This window comes from Diceros bicornis, chromosome 31, assembly GCF_020826845.1.
Source record: "Diceros bicornis minor isolate mBicDic1 chromosome 31, mDicBic1.mat.cur, whole genome shotgun sequence".
Classification (NCBI taxonomy): Eukaryota; Metazoa; Chordata; class Mammalia; order Perissodactyla; family Rhinocerotidae; genus Diceros; species Diceros bicornis.
The window spans coordinates 23012985-23030180 of record NC_080770.1 but is presented as its reverse complement, the minus strand read 5'-3'; the positions used below and the strand labels follow the sequence as shown (position 1 = coordinate 23030180).

At 58.9% G+C, this 17196-nt stretch overlaps 2 protein-coding genes across 2 annotated transcripts; one reads left to right on the top strand and one right to left on the bottom strand.

Moving 5' to 3' along the window:
* The first annotated feature begins 628 nt into the window (after positions 1-628).
* Positions 629-8714, top strand: SLC39A13 (solute carrier family 39 member 13). Its single transcript, XM_058526976.1, is given in 10 exon segments — positions 629-696; positions 2071-2379; positions 4572-4685; positions 4965-5089; positions 5444-5548; positions 5660-5749; positions 6537-6587; positions 6893-7042; positions 7044-7306; positions 7440-8714. Coding segments are annotated over 9 exon segments (1275 nt in total). The 5' UTR covers positions 629-696; positions 2071-2078; the 3' UTR covers positions 7516-8714.
* Positions 8715-10950: 2236 nt separating this feature from the next.
* On the bottom strand, positions 10951-17196 carry PSMC3 (proteasome 26S subunit, ATPase 3). Its single transcript, XM_058526975.1, has 12 exons — positions 16982-17196; positions 16658-16741; positions 15944-16069; positions 15370-15474; positions 15192-15254; positions 14789-14926; positions 13909-14052; positions 13640-13788; positions 12632-12728; positions 12262-12407; positions 11314-11395; positions 10951-11136 (listed from the first exon to the last, which is right to left on the bottom strand). The coding sequence occupies exons 1-12, from the start codon at positions 17006-17008 to the stop codon at positions 11026-11028; spliced, it is 1272 nt and encodes a 423-aa protein (XP_058382958.1). The 5' UTR covers positions 17009-17196; the 3' UTR covers positions 10951-11025.

The window sequence follows — 17196 nt, the reverse complement described above, 5'->3', positions numbered from 1 at the left end:
CAAGTCCTGGAGACAAAGGCCTGAGGTTCCCAGTGAAAAACCAAAGCATAAAAATAATTCGATGAGTAAGAATAAAATTCCCTCTTCTGAGGTTCCCGGGGTTAGGCCCCTCCCTGCGGCAGGCACTTCCCCTTTCCCTTGCTCATGGAGGAGCCAGGCCGGGCTGACTCAGAGCAGGAGCGCCGCAGCCACCCTCCCACTCCGGACCCTGGCCCAGCTCGGCCCAGGGCTGCGCTGTCTGGCGGCCGAGCGCGCCCCCGTACGGCCGCGGGCGGGACTGCAGCCGGAGAGGGGAAGCGGCGGCCAGACCCGCAAGCCCAGCCACCCAGCCGCTCGCGGTCCCTGCGGGGCCGCCGCCTCCGCCCTGCCCAGCCCGGCTGAGCGCGGCGCCCGACGGGCTCCCACTTCCGGCCGGCCCTGCCCGCCGCCCCAAGTCCGACCCGAGCGGAAGTGCGCCCACCGCCCGGGTCCCCCACGGCCGGGAGGCGGAAGCGCGCGCCGACCGCCGCTCCCCCCGAGCGCGCGGCGCGCGGCGCGTCGGGTTCCGGACGGGTCCCTTGTGACGTGGCCGCGCGCCGGGGGCGGCTCCGGGCCGGGGGCCGGGCGGCCGGGCCGGGCGGGGCAGAGCCGGGGCGGGGCGCGGCGCCGCAGCTGGATGGCCGGGGCCGCCCGGAGCGTCGCCGCCGCTGCCGCACGGTGAGTGACCGCCCGGCCCTCGGGCCCGATCCCCGCCCGGGGGACCCGGGCCTGTCGCCCGGAGCCCGGAGCTCCACTTCCCTGGGCTCCTCTCTCCTGGCGCCCCCTCGTCCCTCCCCGTCTCTGCCTCGGCGCCCCTCCGCGGCCGCTCCTCTCCGGCTCGCTCACTCTGGACTCTCCCCTCTGACTCTCTCGGCCCCCCTCCCATCTCCCAAACCTGCGGTACCCTCCCCTCTCCGTGACCCCCGCGGCCTCCAGCCCCGGCCTGGCCCAGTCCTGCCTTCCGTCCCCAGTGAGCCCAGCTGGTTTCATCAGGGTCTCCCAGTAAGGCCTGAGAGCCTAGACGTGGGCTTCCTTTCCCCTGCCAGAGGCAGCTGCCTTCCCCCGCGGCCACCTCCATCAGCAGATGAGGACACTGAGGCAGGGACGCCGGCTCAAGGTCACAGCCAGCATGAGGCAGGGCAGACCGCGTTTCAGCCTCACGCCTGAGTTTCCAGATTGAACTCTCTTGGTTGACTCACTTCCACGTCCTGTGCTCTGCTGGCCAAGTACCTCGCTACTGCCTGGTGCTCCAGGCCGCCCCAGCAGAAGGAGGATTCCCTGCGCCTCCTCCCTGCCAGGCACGTTCGCTTGCATTAGCAAGCTCATCTCATCTTCACAACCATGTGGGGGAGGCAATACGTTCTTTATCCTACAGAGGAGGAAACTGAGGCTCAGAGAGGGGGCTTGGAGGACTTGCCCTCAGTCAAACAGCTGTAAGCGCAGGGCACCAAGTCAACGGGGGCTCTGAGCCTGTGAGGCAGCTCCTAAGGGAAGGATCCTTTCTCTTCAGTCCCACCTCCTGTCTGTCTCCATGCCCCAGGGACCCTGGGCTCATTTCCTAGGAAGAAGCTCTGAGGGTCCTTTCCTAGCTCTGCTGCTCGGTTTCCCCACCTTCACCTCCTAATGTCACCCCATCAAGCTAGACAGTGCCGGCCTCAGTCCCTGGGTGTCCTCACCGGGCACATCCCGGCAGCAAAGCCTCCCCTGGCAGCCAGAGAGACACCCAGCTGGGCAGGGCCTGCCGGTGGCTTAGGGGAACCCAGCCAGCGCTTATCCTGTCATTAAGGAAAGTTTAGCCTCAGGCGGACGTGCTGACACACAGTCTGGGCTGGCTCACAAGGAAACAATGTGTGGTCCTTGGGAGTGGGGTGTAGAGGAGCGGAGCCCTTGGTGTGTGAACCCACTGTTCAGATCCTCAGAGGCCCTGGACAGGGCAAGCAGGGGGGCAGGCGACATAGCCAGTTGTGGGGGGGAGGGATAGAATGCCACGTCTCCTAAGCAGGTGTGCGGCCAAGGATGGCAGCTCACGTAAGTGGCTTTTGTGTTTTTCAGCACGTGGTATGCCTGGATGTCCCTGCCCTGGTTGTGGCATGGCGGGCCAAAGGCTCCTCTTCCTCACTGCTCTTGCCCTGGAGCTTCTGGGTGGGGCTGGGGGTTCCCAGCAGGCCCTCCGGAATCGGGGGGCTGCAGCTGCCTGTCGCCTGGATAACAAGGAAAGTGAGTCCTGGGGGGCCCTGCTGAGCGAGGAGAGGCTGGACACTTGGATCTGCTCCCTCCTGGGCTCACTCATGGTGGGGCTCAGCGGGGTCTTCCCACTGTTCGTCATTCCCCTGGAGATGGGGACCACGCTGCACTCAGAAGGTGGGTGACCGTCCTCTGGCGCCCAGGGGCAGCCAGCAGTGCGGGAGACATGCTCCCCCTCTTCCTGGGCGAGCTCGGTCGCACATCTGGGATCACAGTGTGTGTGAGGCTGAGGGTGGGGATGGAATACAATTTCTCACTTGGGTCCTGTGAGACCAGGATGCGCCACATTTATTTGTTCATGCGTTTGTTTATCCTGAAAGAATAAAAGTCAGCAAATGTTCACCAAGAAACAGGATGGAGGGGCCAGCCTGGTGGCGTAGTGGTTAAGTTCTCATGCTCCGCTGCGGCGGCCCGGGGTTCGCAGGTTCAGATCTACACCGCTTGGCATCCATGCTGTGGCAGCAACACACATACAAAATAGAGGAAAGATTGGCACAGATGTTCGCTCAGGGCCAGTCTGCGTCACCAAAAAAAGAAAGAAACAGTATAGAGAGTGGTTGGAAATACAGATGCCAGGCTACCTGGGTTCAAGTCTTGCCTCTGCCACTTACCATCTGGGGGGCATTTGGCAAGTTACTTCCCTCTGCCTCAGACTCCCAGCCTTAAAAATGGGAATAATAATAGTATCTACCTCACAGGTATTATTGTGAGGAGTAAATGAACTAATATAGGTAAGCATTGGAAGACAGCCTGGTGCAGGGGAAAGGCAGCCTGTTCGTGGCTCCTGGGCTAGGTACCGGGATGCAGTGGTGAGCAAAGCAATGTATCTCCCTTCAGTCTTTGCTCCAAGTGCAAAGGGGCTCTCGAACCAAGTGCCCCAAGTCAGCCTCACCCAGGTTACACGAGAGGCTGGAGCAGGCCTGAGTCTGGGGAGAGGATCTGGAGGGGACGCAGGTGTGGACAGAGGCTTTTCCTCGGCTCCCCTTTTGTATCACGCGCAGGTACTGTCTATCCACAGATGACATGTTGTCATGAAAAATACAAGATCAGATGGGGAGCTGCTAAAAACGCAGGTGCCTGTCGCCCCCACCCAAGAGTATGACGTAGTAGATCTGGCCCGGGGCCCCAGGAATCTTTGCAATGAGTGCCGCAGGCATTTCTGCAGCCTGCCAGGCTCAGGAACTGTTCATTCAGCAGATGGTTAAGAACACAGCCGTGCCAGGCCCTGGGCTGAGGGCTGACACCGCAGCTGTGAACAAGCCCTCGTGGGGCCCACCGTCGTGCCTGTGCACCAGCTCAGCCCCTCTCATGGCGTCCCTTCAAGGTCACCGTAGGGAGGACTTGGATTACAGGCATACCTCGCTTTATTGCCCTTCACAGATACTGCATTTTTTACAAGACCCTCCGCTAGCAAAAAGATTGAGTCACTGAAGCCTCAGATGATGATTAGCAACAATGTATATTTTAATTAAAGTATGTACATTGTTTTTTAGACTTAATGCTATTGCACACTTAATAGACTACAGCATAGTGTAAATATACTTTTATACACACTGGGAAACCAAAACATCCGTGTGACTCGCTTTATTGAGATATTTGTCCTATTGTGGTGGTCTGGAACCGAACCTGCAATATCCTCGAGATATGCCTGTGTTAGCTCCGTTTTGAAAATGGAGAAGCACAGGCACAGAGAGGTTCTTTGACCAGCAGAAGTCACACAGCCTGGAAACAGTAGCTTCTCCTGGAATCCCACCCCGCCACCAAGCTACCACTGCCCTCTGGGCCTCAGTTTCTCTTATCAAACCAAGGGTTTGGGCACAACCCCCTGAGGGCACTTCCAACTCGACGCTGCAAGTCTGTGCAAGTCCCGGAATCTCTGCCACTTTTCTGAGAGTAACAGTTGCTGAGAAGAGACAAATCCCCATTTAATGATTGCTTGCTGTGTGTACTGTCATTTAATATCCTCGAGATCCCTATCAGATAGATACAGTTATCCCCGGTGTACAGCTGGGGAAACTTAGTCCCAGAGGTAATCTGCCCAGGGGCACCAGCTGGTGGGCTGGGAAGCTGGGACCTGTCCAGCTCCCACGCCCAGTCTCTTAACCGTGAAGCAGTCGCGGCTCCGCAGTTGTCCAGCAGGTCGTGGTGTGTTCCTGCCAAGCACCCAGCCCCTGCTGGGCCTGGGAGCGGGGGACCCAGGGGAGGCATCCGCCCATCCAGCCTTCTGGAGGCTTGCAGTCTGGTGGGGCAGAGGTCAGGCCAGGGACTTTGGTGGGTCCACCTCCAGGCCTGGCATCTCTGCCTTGTAGCTGGGGCCCGGCGCCTAAAGCAGCTGCTCAGCTTTGCCTTGGGAGGACTCTTGGGCAATGTGTTTCTCCACCTGCTGCCTGAGGCGTGGGCCTACACGTGCAGCGCCAGCCCTGGTGAGTGAGGCCGCAGGCTGGGGCGGGAGGGGGGTGGGGATGGTGCCCATGCCCCATGGCGGCCTAGGCCCAGCCGGCTCTGCCAGGATGATGGGAGAGGGGTTCTGGGCATCTGACAGGGGACTTGTCCTGGTCCCAGTGCCCTGGCCCCATGGGAGTCTCTGGGGCCCGGCTGTTTCACCAACCGGTTCGGGCCCTGTGCCCTTGACACTGCGGTGGACTAGGTCCCCCCTTCTCCTGGCCTGGCTTGGCCTGGCCTGTCAGTGCTGCCCCCTACAGGTGGTGAGGGGCAGAGCCTGCAGCAGCAACAGCAACTGGGGCTGTGGGTCATTGCCGGCTTCCTGACCTTCCTGGCGTTGGAGAAGATGTTCCTAGACAGCAAGGAGAAGGAGGGGACCAGCCAGGTGGGCCCAAACCCCAGGGCCTGGAGGCCCAGGTTCTGAGTTGAGCCCTGAAAAGAAGGTCTCTGGGCCCTTTCCTGGGAGCTCTGGGAGGCTGGGCCAACTCGTTTGGGAGGCTCTGGAGAGTGACAGCATCACCTCCTGCTGTGGCTTGTTCTCATAGACTGATAGTGACAGCCATGTGGGAGGCAGAGGGTCTGCTGAGTTTGGGGGCACTCGGCTGACTGAGCAGCAGAAGAGTCTAGCTAGATACAAGGGGTGTTCCCCATCTCATTTCTCCATCTCCCGCTCCCCTTCTGTGTCTACCCTGGCCAAGTCAGGAGCATCTAATGTCACCTCTCCTTCTCCTGGCCCTAGGCCCCCAGCAAAGACCCCGCTGCTGCCGCCACGCTCAATGGAGGCCGCTGTCTGGCCCAGCCGGCTGCAGAGCCTGGCCTGAGCGCCGTGGTCCGGAGCATCAGAGTGAGTGGCCCACTCAGGGTCCCCTCCTCCTGTAGCCACCCCACCCCGAGTGGCTAGCCCAGCTCAGGCCTGCCTGCCCGGCTCAGCCCGGCTTTCTCTCCCCTCACCCAGGTCAGTGGCTATCTCAATCTGCTGGCCAACACCATAGACAACTTCACTCACGGGCTGGCTGTGGCTGCCAGCTTCCTTGTGAGCAAGAAGGTGAGTGGGGGTTGGGGCGGGAGGGGCCCAGGCAGTTCTGATTGATGGTGCCCGTGTTGACCAGTGGCTCTACCTCCAAAATAGGTCCCCAGTCTATCTACTTCTCGCTCCCTCCATCACCAACACCCTCACCTCAGCCTCAAGCACTCCCTGTGGCTCTTCTGGAGGCAGCCTTCTTTTGCCCCAAGCCCCTGGTCTGTTCTCCTTGCTGCAAACACTCCTCGTTGGAACATGTGTACAGTTTGCCATCTGTACACATGCCTCTGCCAGGATGCCAGGCTTAGCCCCTGGCTGCTTCTGGATGCTTCTTCCCCACTTCCCCCGCTGTACTCTGGCCCCAGTGGTCTAGCTGAGCTCTTTCCCCCATCATGGCCTCCACCTCACACTATTCATCTGCCTGGAATGTTCTTCCTCCCACTCTTTGAACCACTGGCTCCTCATCCTTCAGGCCTCAGCTTAAATGCACTTCCTCAAAGAGGCCTTTGCTGATCCCTCATCTAAATTAGGCCCCCGTTACTCATGCCCCATGGCACCCAGTTCATCCTTTCCCCCACAGCAGCTGTCACAGTGTGTAGTCACACAGTTCTTTGTGTGTTTATTCAATCCTTGCCTCTTCCCTCCAGACTGTTAGCTTCATGAAGGCAGGTTCTCTGTCTGTTTTATCCGCTGCTGTATTTCTAGTAGCCAAATGGTGTCCAGCCAGAGCACTCAGAGTAAATATTGGTAGAATGAGTGGACAGTGGGTGCCCTGGCCCTCGGCACAGACCCCAGACTCCCCTCCCTGCAGATCGGGCTCCTGACCACCATGGCCATCCTCCTGCACGAGATCCCCCATGAGGTTAGTGCCAGAGGGTTTCCATGGTCAGCAATGTGGGCATGGCGCTTGTTGGGGGGCTTTGGGATGGGACTGCCCGCCAGTGGCAGGTTCGGGAGCTGCACTTCAGAGGCCTGAGCCCAGCACCAGGCTGTAGCCACCTTCTCAGCTGTGCTCCAGCTTCCTCGGGACTGGGGTCCCAGCGAAGGGGATGTGGGCTGGGGGGCCCAGCGGCAAGGCTGGTGCAGGGGGATTGGTGTCCACACCTGAGCCGCTCAGGGGGTCCAGCCCCACTGGGGCCCAGAGTGATCAACTGGACCTCCCCTCAGGTGGGCGACTTTGCCATCCTGCTCCGGGCCGGCTTTGACCGATGGAGCGCAGCCAAGCTGCAGCTCTCGACGGCACTGGGGGGCCTGCTGGGTGCCTGCTTCGCCATCTGTACGCAGTCCCCCAAGGGAGTAGGTACGGGCGTGGTGGGTGGTGGAGGCAGTGGCGGTCCGCAGAGGGGCCCACAGCCAAAGGGCACAGCTGCCCTGCCCTGGTGTCCAGGCCGGGTTCTGCCTTGTCTGCCCTGCGGGGGGTGGGGTGCAGTCCACACGGCTCCCCTGGGCCCCCAGCCAGTCAGGACTTCTCCCCGCTATAGAGGAGACCGTGGCCTGGATCCTGCCCTTCACCTCTGGCGGTTTCCTCTACATCGCCCTGGTGAATGTGCTGCCTGACCTCCTAGAGGAAGACGACCCGTGGTGAGTGACCCCCCCCCCCCCCGGGCCTGCCACACACAGAACCCTTAGGGGCTCAAGGGGGAGGAGCATCCGGCTTCTGCCTCCTCCCCTCAGCCAGTGCCACCCGCTGAGCCCTGGCCCTCTCTCCCCACAGGCACTCCCTGCAGCAGGTGCTTCTGCTCTGCACGGGCATTGTGGTGATGGTGCTGTTCTCAGTCTTCATTGAGTAACCGTTCCTGATGCCCCACCCCCCGCACAGCAATAAGAGACTCGGATTCACTCTGTGACCGTGTGTGAGGCAGAGAGGGCGAATGCCCGTGAGAGCGAGCCTCCGACCAGAGGATGATGTGCGTGTGTGTGTATGTATGTGCATGTGTGACCAGAGGTGTGTGCGAGACCGACACTGTGATCCCTCGTGCGCTGGGCCCAGGACCTAATGCCCGCGCCTCCCGCAGCCATGCTGTGGTCCTCTCCTTGCCACTCTGTCATCTTGCACTTCCCGGAGTGAGCAGTGAGGAACAGCAGCACCGGTCCCAAGCAGAGGCTCTCCCCACTGGGACCCCAAGAGGAGTGAGAGCAGCTGAAGGAGCTCAGGGCTGCAGGAAGCCCCGAAGCTGTCTCCTGCTGGGGCCTCATGGGTCCCTGGCCTGAGGGAGTTAACCCCTCTGCTCACGCGCCCAGCCCTGGGCAGCCAGGGGCAGAGGCTGGGGCGTCTTCTCTCTGCCACGTTCATTGTGCTGGCCCTTCCTTCACCAGCTCTAAGGCCAAAGAAAGGAGAGGCAGGTGCTCATAGCCCCCAGCCCCACTCAGCACTGACAGTCCTGTCCCTCCCAGCGTGGAGCTGGGAGATGCTTCCTAAGACCTTTTCCTCACGGCTGCCTGCCCTGGGCCAGCTCCCGTTCCCCCAGTGAATGCTCCCTGGCAGAGCCAGCAGCTCTCGCCACCTCCAGCTGCCAAACAGCAGCCTGCAGGGCAGCACGCAGCCCCGGGCCAGAGAGGCCTCCCAGTCCAGCTCAGGGATGCTCACGCCAGCACAGGGTCCGGGCAGATGCTCTGGGGGTGGGAAGAGAGTCAGCCATGGCTGCCTCCCCTCCCCTTTTCCTGTCCCACTGCGGGTGGGGGTGCAGTGGGGGTGGCGCGGGCTCCACGTTGTCAGCGCTCAGGAATGTGCTCTGGGAGAATGCTGAAGCCATAATCCCCAGCTATTTCCCTTGGCTGACGCCCAGGTACTCAGCTGGCCCACTGCATGGCCAGACTCCAGCCCTGCTGCTCGGCCCTGGGAAGTGGCCATCAAGGGGGTCTGAATGGTTTTACAGCAGTTTTGCTGTGGTTCCGTTTGTATCTGTAAATACCTGTTCTATAGATGAGATGCAAATAAATATTATACACAAACCGGCTGGCTCTGTTCGGCACACCAGAGGCCAGGGTCCAGCAGGGCTTTCCTGGGCCCCGTGCCCCAGCCAGGCTGGCTGCTGTGCAGGCCCAGCTCCCGCTGGCCGCCCTGCAGTCTCCACAGGCACCCCCACCCCACCTCTCCCCAGCCCTTCTGCTTCGTGCTCGTCTCTGAACCGTTACCCTTGTGGTGCGTCTCAGAACAGGGTGCCGCATTTCACGTTTCCCTGGCGTGTTTTGTTTTTAGCTTTCTACCCCCGTCAAGCAAGCCTGGCACTATGCTGCTGTAGCCCATGTCACACCAAGGGCTGGGTCCTCATCTTATAGACCCACGAGCTTTGTCCCAGCCTGCCCCTGAGTAGTTTAACCAAGGAAGGGAGCTCCATCCCCAAAGTCATCTCCCAGTTTGGCCTCAATGAAATTAGTTTTCATTAACAAGAAAGAAAAGAAATACAGGATCCTTATTCTACACCCCACAGCCTCACCTCCTCTGAATGTGCTGGATGTAAAGACAGCATCAGGCACCGGGGGGCACTACTTCCCCGCAGTGCTATTAAGAAAAAGTCCTAAGTGCTATTAGGGAAGTGGAGTCCTAGTCTCTCCTCTCCAAGCCAACCAGGACAACTTTCAGTAGCCTCTTGGCTGAGAGCAGCATGTCTGCGCCACGTCAGAGTCTGGTACACAGGCTGTGAAGCCCAAATGGGCTGCATCCTCAGCTGAGATGCTTGGCTCTCAGTATCTTATCAGCAAAAAGGGATCCGCTTCACCTGTTTGTGACATACCCAGGACCTGGTGGGTCCAGGCCTGAAAGAACTAAGGAGGGAACCCAGGGCTGTCTCGCCAGCCCCCACCCTGACCTCAGCAGGCACTGGGGCTCCTAGGTGTGCCAAACCCCTGCTGGGTGGCAGACACACATGCAATCGTGGCACTCAGCCCTCTGAGGGAGGCAGTGGGACCCCATTTAGGGATGAGGAGCCAAGGTGGGGGTGAAAGTAGTGCCTACAGGTTCACTTGCCACGGCCAGGTGAATGCCCCAACTGGTTAGAAGAGGGACTAGGGAATGCAGGAGTGGGGGCAGCTGAGCCCAGGGCAGGGGACAGAACCAGCACACTTCAGAGGCTGTGCTGGGGCTCCTCGGGTAGGGGGTGGGAAGTCAATAGGAACACCAAGGAGAGCGCAATGGGGGTGCACCTTGGAAGGCCAGCCCGGAGGTGATGGACTAGAGGGGAGAGACTCAGAGATGGGACAGAGCTGAGCCCTCCCAACAGGCCTCCTTGAGGGAGGGGACTAGGGAAAAACAGGGTATAGGGGCTTTGGGACTGAGGAAAAAGGATGTAGGGGCTTTTGCCAGAGGGCAAGTGAGAGCTGAAAGAGAGTTCTGAAGGGCTGTTTCCTTGAAAGGCCATTCAGGGGTACAGCAGCACAGGGGAAAGCAGACAGGCTTTCTTCTCAGCCCTGGGTTTGAATCCCAGCGATGCCACCTAAGACTGTGCAATCTTGGCCCAGCTATTTAAATGCATCTATAAAGTGAGGCTCCCCTACTGGTGGTTATTGAGATGACGAGATAAAACTAGGCACAAGGCGCATAGTGCACACGGCCCAGAGTAAGCCCTCGATGAATGGTAAACCACACTAAGTGAACCACAACCAGGAAGGCTGGGAGACAGAAGGACCAGCGAGATCCTCACAGAAACTGTGACAGGATCTAGGGCCCGACAGGGAGTGGGGCTGACGGCAGAATGGGGGGTGGGGGAGAACACAGCATAGCCAAAGGTTAGGCCTGGAAGGGCTCTCAGAGTGGATCTTGCTCAACGTTCATTTTTCAGCCAGAGAAAATGGGCCAAAAGAGCTCACGGGGACATGTGGAGAAACAGGAGGTCAGGGGGCCAGGAAACAAGGGAGGAGTCCTAAGGAGCAAAGACCCAGGGCCTGGCTTTACGAGGAGGCAAGGCCGAGGGCCAGAGCACCGACATGCAGAAAGGAGAGAAAGGCTGACCTGTCCAGGCCCTTCACGCTAGAGCCGCAGCGCCACAACCTCTAATGCTCAGAGGTGGGGCAGGGAGGGGAGAGGGGCTGGAGGGACACGTGAGGGAGGCCAGAGGACCCCAGGCGACAGCTGCAGCACGCGCCCACCCCTCCCCGAGGGCCTCACCCTGACAACTGGTTCGAGGCCCACGGCTGTCCTGGGTTTCCAGGCAGCCGCACCTGGGGAAGGGGCCTCCTGCATATGCCCCACTCTTCCACCCAGAGCCCAGGGGTGAGACAGACAGGTGGCAGGGACCCGAAACCATCTTTATTATGAAGTTTAACCAGCCAGAGTCCAGGGAGCAGGCGTGGCGGGCGACCCCCTAGGCGTAGTACTGCAGGTTGGCTTTCTTCTTGGCCTGCACCTCCAGGATGCCCTCCATGTAGTCCTCGTGGGTGAGCTCCGTGGCGCCCCTGCGCAGTGCGATCATGCCCTGCACCAGGACAGGCAGGCTCGAGGGTGCCTCTCTGCACCCTGGCCCGGCTCCTGAGGCCTCAGCCTTCTCAGCCTCTTCCCCCCAGCAGTCTATACCAGACAACCACCCCTGTCCTGTCCAGGGAAGGGAGGCAAGAAGACACGAAGCACCCACCCACCTCACCCTGCCACTCACCGCCTCCACACACACGGCCTTGCACTGGGCCCCATTGAAGTCATCCGTACAGCGGGCCAGCTCCTCATAGTTCACATCAGGACTAGGGGAGGACGGACATCACAGGGCTCAGCTACTTATGGGGAGGGGGTGGGAGGAGCAGGTGTCCTCCCACAGTCCCCCATCAAGCAGCGAGGGCAACTCACCCTGTGACCATAGGTAAGTCCCCTCCCCACTGTGCCTCGTTCTCTTCTCGGTACAAGATGGGGAGAGGAAAGGACATAGGGCAGAGCAGGTTAGACCAGGTTAGTTCTAGTGTCTCCTGAGCTCCAGCCTTCTAGAAAGCTGCACCTGAGACTCCAGGGACTGATTCAGCCTGACGCAGGGGAGCAGGAGGTCGTGGACATAAAGATGGCCCTCTCCCCTCTCCTGAGCAGCGCAAGCCGTCCATCAGCACAGCACTGCTGCTGCCACGTCCTGTCTCATTTGCAAGCACTGTGCCTGATGTTGCCACAACCCCATGAGGTCAGTGCCATCAGCCCCACGGCCCAGATAAGAAAATTCAGGCTTAGAGAGGTTGCGCCACCTGCTGAAGGTCACACAGATCCGACCCCAGGTCCATCTGGCCTCCAGCTGGATTTCCCTGGGTCATGTTGGACTGTGCTGATCTGCTGAAGTGGGGGAGGCCAGGAAACTGGGGGCCTCTGGGCTGTGTGCCTTCCAATCATGGGGGAGGAGTGGGGGTGGATTCCAAGGAGGAGAGCACCCAGAATTAGAGCCTGGGCCCCAGCAAGATTCTATCTCAGGCACCTGGGGAGAAATGGAGGCTGGCGTTTGGAATAGTGTGTGTGAACGGGAGGTGAAGAGAGGTGGGCGGAGACCTGGGGAAGCCCAGCACAGAGAGAAGAGACGGAGACCGCTCTGCTGCTGCCCCTTCGGGTCTCAGTGCCTTGCTGTGTCCTCGCTCACCTGACGTTCATCTTTCGGGAGTGGATCTGCATGATTCTGGCCCGGGCCTCCTCGTTAGGCATCGGGAACTCGATCTTGCGGTCCAGGCGGCCTGAGCGGAGCAGGGCGGGGTCCAGGATGTCCACCCTGTTAGTGGCTGCAATTACCTGAGCAAGGGGAGAGGCAGCACCTTGAACTGAGGAGGACGGGTGCACAGACAGGCCAGTCACGGCCAAGACAGGCAGGGAGGCAGCCCACAGTCCAGGTGAAACAGCAACGGATGTTCTAGACAGACCCCAATTCTAATTCTAGCTGCAGGAACTAGGTGACCGAGAAGGTCCTGACCTCTAAGCCCCATGTCCAGCATCTATAAAGCAACGACAACACCCACCTTGACTTGGGTGTTGGGCTGGAACCCATCCAGCTGGTTCAGGAGCTCCAGCATCGTCCTCTGCACCTCCCGGTCCCCGGCCTTCTCACTGTCAAAGCTGCGGCAGACAGGAGGCCAGGACACTGATAAAGCCATGGCTCGGGCAGAGCCCTCCCCTCCTCCAACCACTGGAAGCCCAACCCAACCCAACCCGACCAGGGTGGGAAAAGTCTTGCTCAACTTGTGGCCCCCGGCCCAGAGACAGGCACAGAAAAGGTGTCAGAGACCAGACAGGCTCGTGGGATCAGGTGCCGGGCTGAGGATAAAACAACAAAACCAGCCACTGCCTGGGCTATGCCCCGATGAACATGCCATTACAACCTGAGCTAAAGCTTAGAACACAGGGATCCGGCCCAGACTCAGTGCATAAGGGGGAGCCCAGGCAGGCCTCCCTGAGGAGGTGTCCCTCAGGCTGAGATCTGCAGGCTGAAAACACATCAGCTGGGCAACCAACCAATGGAGAACAGGAGAAAACAAATAGCACATTCCGGAGAGGGAACAGCAGGTGCAAAATCTCTGCCACCACAGAGCCAGAGTGGGCCTGCAAACCGAGGGGACACTGTGGAGGGAATCCAGAGGGAGGGGGAGGCAGGGGCAGGGACGGGATGAGGCTGGAGGGGAGCAGAGGCAGCCACACAGAGGGCCTTGCAGGCCATGGCAAGCCCAGCATTTATCCCAAGGAGCAACGGGAAGGCCCAGGAAGGGTCTTAAGTAGGATCGGTTTGTGTGAGGGACTGTAGGTGCATGTGAGCGAAGTGACCAGGTTTCTGTTTTGAAAGGAACGTGCTGGCACCTGTGAGGAGAATGGATGGTCACGGAAAAAGAAGAGAAGCAGGGAGGCTAGTTTGAAGAGAATTTAAGAAGTAGAACCACAAGAGTAGAGCTGCCACTGTCCGGGGGGAGGAGGGGACAGGGTGGGAGAGTTGGAATTGAGAACAATGCCCTTGGTGGTACCAAGCACCCCCTTACCGCTTGGTGCCAATGGCATCCAGCTCATCAATGAAGATGATGGACGGAGCTTTCTCCTTGGCCAGGGCAAAGGCGTCCCGGACCAGCTTGGCACCATCCCCAATGAACATCTGCACCAGCTGGGGGCCAGCCAGCTTCAGGAAGGTGGCCTGGGGTGGGGGAACGGTAACAGTCAGGCCAAAGGCACCACCAGAGGCCTCCAGAGACCCTTTGAGCCCGTAGAGCTCAGCTCCCACCCACTTCCTCCTCGTCCCTCCCACAGCACTCACCTTGGTCTGTGCAGCACAGGCCCGAGCCAGCAGGGTCTTCCCTGTCCCCGGGGGCCCATACATCAGCACCCCCTTTGGAGGCTGGATCCCCAAGTTCTCAAACTTCTCCTTGTGGTTCATTGGCAGGACAATGGCCTCCACCAGCTGCCAGGAAGAAATCCTGGGTGAGGAGAGTGAAGCCCTGAGGGTTCCTACAGCCCAACTTTTTTAAAAATAATTTTATTTGACTTTCTAAGGTCTTTCCATCTTGCTTTTTTTTTTTTGCTGAGGAAGATCTGCCCTGACCTAACATCTGTTACCAATCCTTCTCTTTTTGCTTGAGAAAGATTTGCCCTGAGCTAACATCTGTGCAATCTTTCTCTATTTTGTACGTGGGTCACCGCATACTGCATGGCCACCAACAAGTGGTGTAGGTCTGCACCTGGGAACCAAACCCAGGCTGCTGAAGCAGAGCACACTGAACTTAACCACTAGGCCATAAGCCAACTTTTAATGGCTTCAACCCCTATCTCCAACCTTCCTACTCTAATTCAGGGACAGTGCCCTCTCCTTCCCCCACATAAAGAGGACACAGAACGCTCTCTCCCACCAAGACTAGCTATACGGTCTCTCCAGGAACAGCAAGATATGCTAGAAAGACACTGGGCGAAGAACCAGGAGCCTGAGTTCCAGTCCTGGCTCTGGCCCTAACCTTCTGTGACTCTGGGCGAGTCACTCAATCTCTCTGGATCTCAGTCTCCTAAACTGTTTCATGGCACCCTCCTTGCCGCCCTAGGATGCTATGAGGATAAGAGGCACACTGGGAGAAGAGCTCTGGTCAGTGAAGGAGAGAAACACAAAAGGCTGCCGAGGCTGCTGGTGGCTGCCGTGCCTCCCTCACCTCCTGAATCTGTTTGTCCAGGCCCCCGATGTCACTGTATTGCTCTGTGGGCCTCTCGTCCACCTCCATGGCCTTCACCCGCGAGTCGTACTCTGTGGGCAGGGTCTCCAGGATCAGATAGGAGTCTTTGTTCACACCCTGGGGACACAGCACGAAGCCTTCAGATTTGTCCCAGCTCAAGGCCTACCTAACTGGCTGGGTGACGGGTGTCTGTACAGTGAAAGGACAAATATAGGACTGGGCAACGCAAGAATCAAAGAGCAGGTCGACAGGATCAGACTCTCCGGGCTGCTCTGCCGAGATTCAGGGCCAACAGTGACCTGGGTGTGGGGCAGGGGCTCAGCTAGTCAGTGGGAGAAACCTCACTGGCAAAGCCCTGCCTGGGCCCAGGGACACCACTCACCACCAAGTCTCCTGGCTTCAGCTTTTCAGCATCCACCAAGCCAATCACAGGCAGGAAGTATGTCTGTGGGAAAGATTCCAGGTGCAGCCTCAGTTACTGCCCCCAGGAAGGCTCGCCAGTCCTGTCCCCTATCTACCCCTCACCCTCTTCAGCTCTTCTATCACCTGAGCCGCCTCACCTGGCGTGTAGAGGTTTTGATCACTGCACACTTGCCCTTCCTCTGGGAGTCCAGGTCAATATTGGCACCATCCTCCTCTTGGTCGTTGGGATCAACATCCAGAAGCTGGGAAGGGAAAAAGCTCAGGTCGAGAAGCCCTGCTCAGCCCCCTGAACTCCCCAGAGCCCAGCGCTTCCTGGGCCAAGACAGTCCCAACACTCGCAGGGGCCCTAGGAGAAGGTGAGCCCTAGCCATTCCTGCCTCACTCCTCTGACTAGCCCTCAGCCCAGCAAAGGTGCGGTTGACAAGCCAGGAGACTGATAAAATCTGTTTAGGTGTTGCTTCTCTGCACAGAAATCATCCACTCCTGAGGAAGAACAACCACTAGAAAAGGAGGCATCTGAGGCTTCTGCGGCCTTTTTCAGGCCCTGCATATCCCCCTGGAAATGCACACTAGAGAGGGAGCCCTAGGAGGTGTAGCTCTCACACGCAACTTGGGCCTCAAAGCTTCCACCCACTCTTTCCCCAATGGCCCCAGCGGAGGCTGCCTCCAAGCCCTGCCGACCCCACTCTTCCCCTCCACGTACACACACACCTCGATGACGTTGGAGACAAGGTACGGCAGGGTCTTGTTCACTTTGATTTTCTCACTGTTCTCTTTGATCTTGTCCTTCATGGCCTGGAGCTCGTGGGTGACCCGCAGCACTTCACTCTTCATGATCTGGGGGGAGGGCGAGTGGAAGTAACTACTCAGCCTGGGCTCAGCTTCTCCTGGGGCCAGTCAGGTCCAGGCTGCCCCGGGGGACCCTCCTGCGTGGGTTCACTCAGCTCTATGGCTCTCTGAAGGCTGAGCCTGACTGTGACCACGTCCAGCAGAGGTCAAGACAGGAGGCCAGTCTGGGAACCTCCTGGTGAAGCAGTTGTAGCAGAGGAAAAAGAGCGGGATTTTGAGTGAAGCAAATGTACCTTTTAGGTTCTGCCTCTTAAGGGCTGGGTACTCCCCCACAGTAAAAAAAAAAAAAAAAAAAACTCTCTGAGCCTCAGTTTCCCCATCTGTAAGATGGGGATTTCCTAAAAGAAGGATTCTCAAAAGGAATAGTTAAACATGGCATTGATGATTCCCCCTCTCAGACCGGGTCTCCCACCACCCTGTCCCTTTTCTGGTCCTTTTTAAGGCTGAGTTTTCTTTTCTCTTTTCCTGGTTCGAGGAGGAAACTGCAGTCCCCATGCCTCCCCTGGGGAGGTCGAGAACGACGTGAGAGGCCGCGGGGATCGCCAGGGCCTGCCCTGAGGGGGCTCCACTGCCCACCTTGATCTCACTGTCCAGCAACCGTGTGCGCTGGATAATCTCTTCTGTGGACATCTTGAGCACCTCCTCCCCGATGCCATCTTGCTGTTTAAAAAAAAAAAAAAAACTCAGGGCAGGCATCTCGCGTTCTCCGAGCCCACTCACAGCCTCGGCTGCCCCGCCGATAAAGCCAGAATGAAGGAGTCGGGACCCTTACCCACATCCCAAGCAGCCCCGTCCCCAGGACCAGGCCAGACTTTGACCCCCAGCCCCCTCCTCCCCTCCCGCCAAGGGCGTCTCCCCGCTGGTCCCGACCCTAGGACCCCCTACTCTCCCAGCTCGGACCTCAGCCTCATCCCACACGGTCGCCATCTTCTCCTGCCAAGTCACTGGGCTCTAGAGTTTCGACAGCAGATTCATTTCCTGGAGGAGAAGACCGAAGATAGAACTGGGCAGAAGCCGTGATAGGAGATTAATACTGTCTTTCTTAATGCCTGTTCCTGACTAATGGCAGACCTCTTTCTCCAAACCCTGACTCCTGACCGAATTAACTCCTGCCG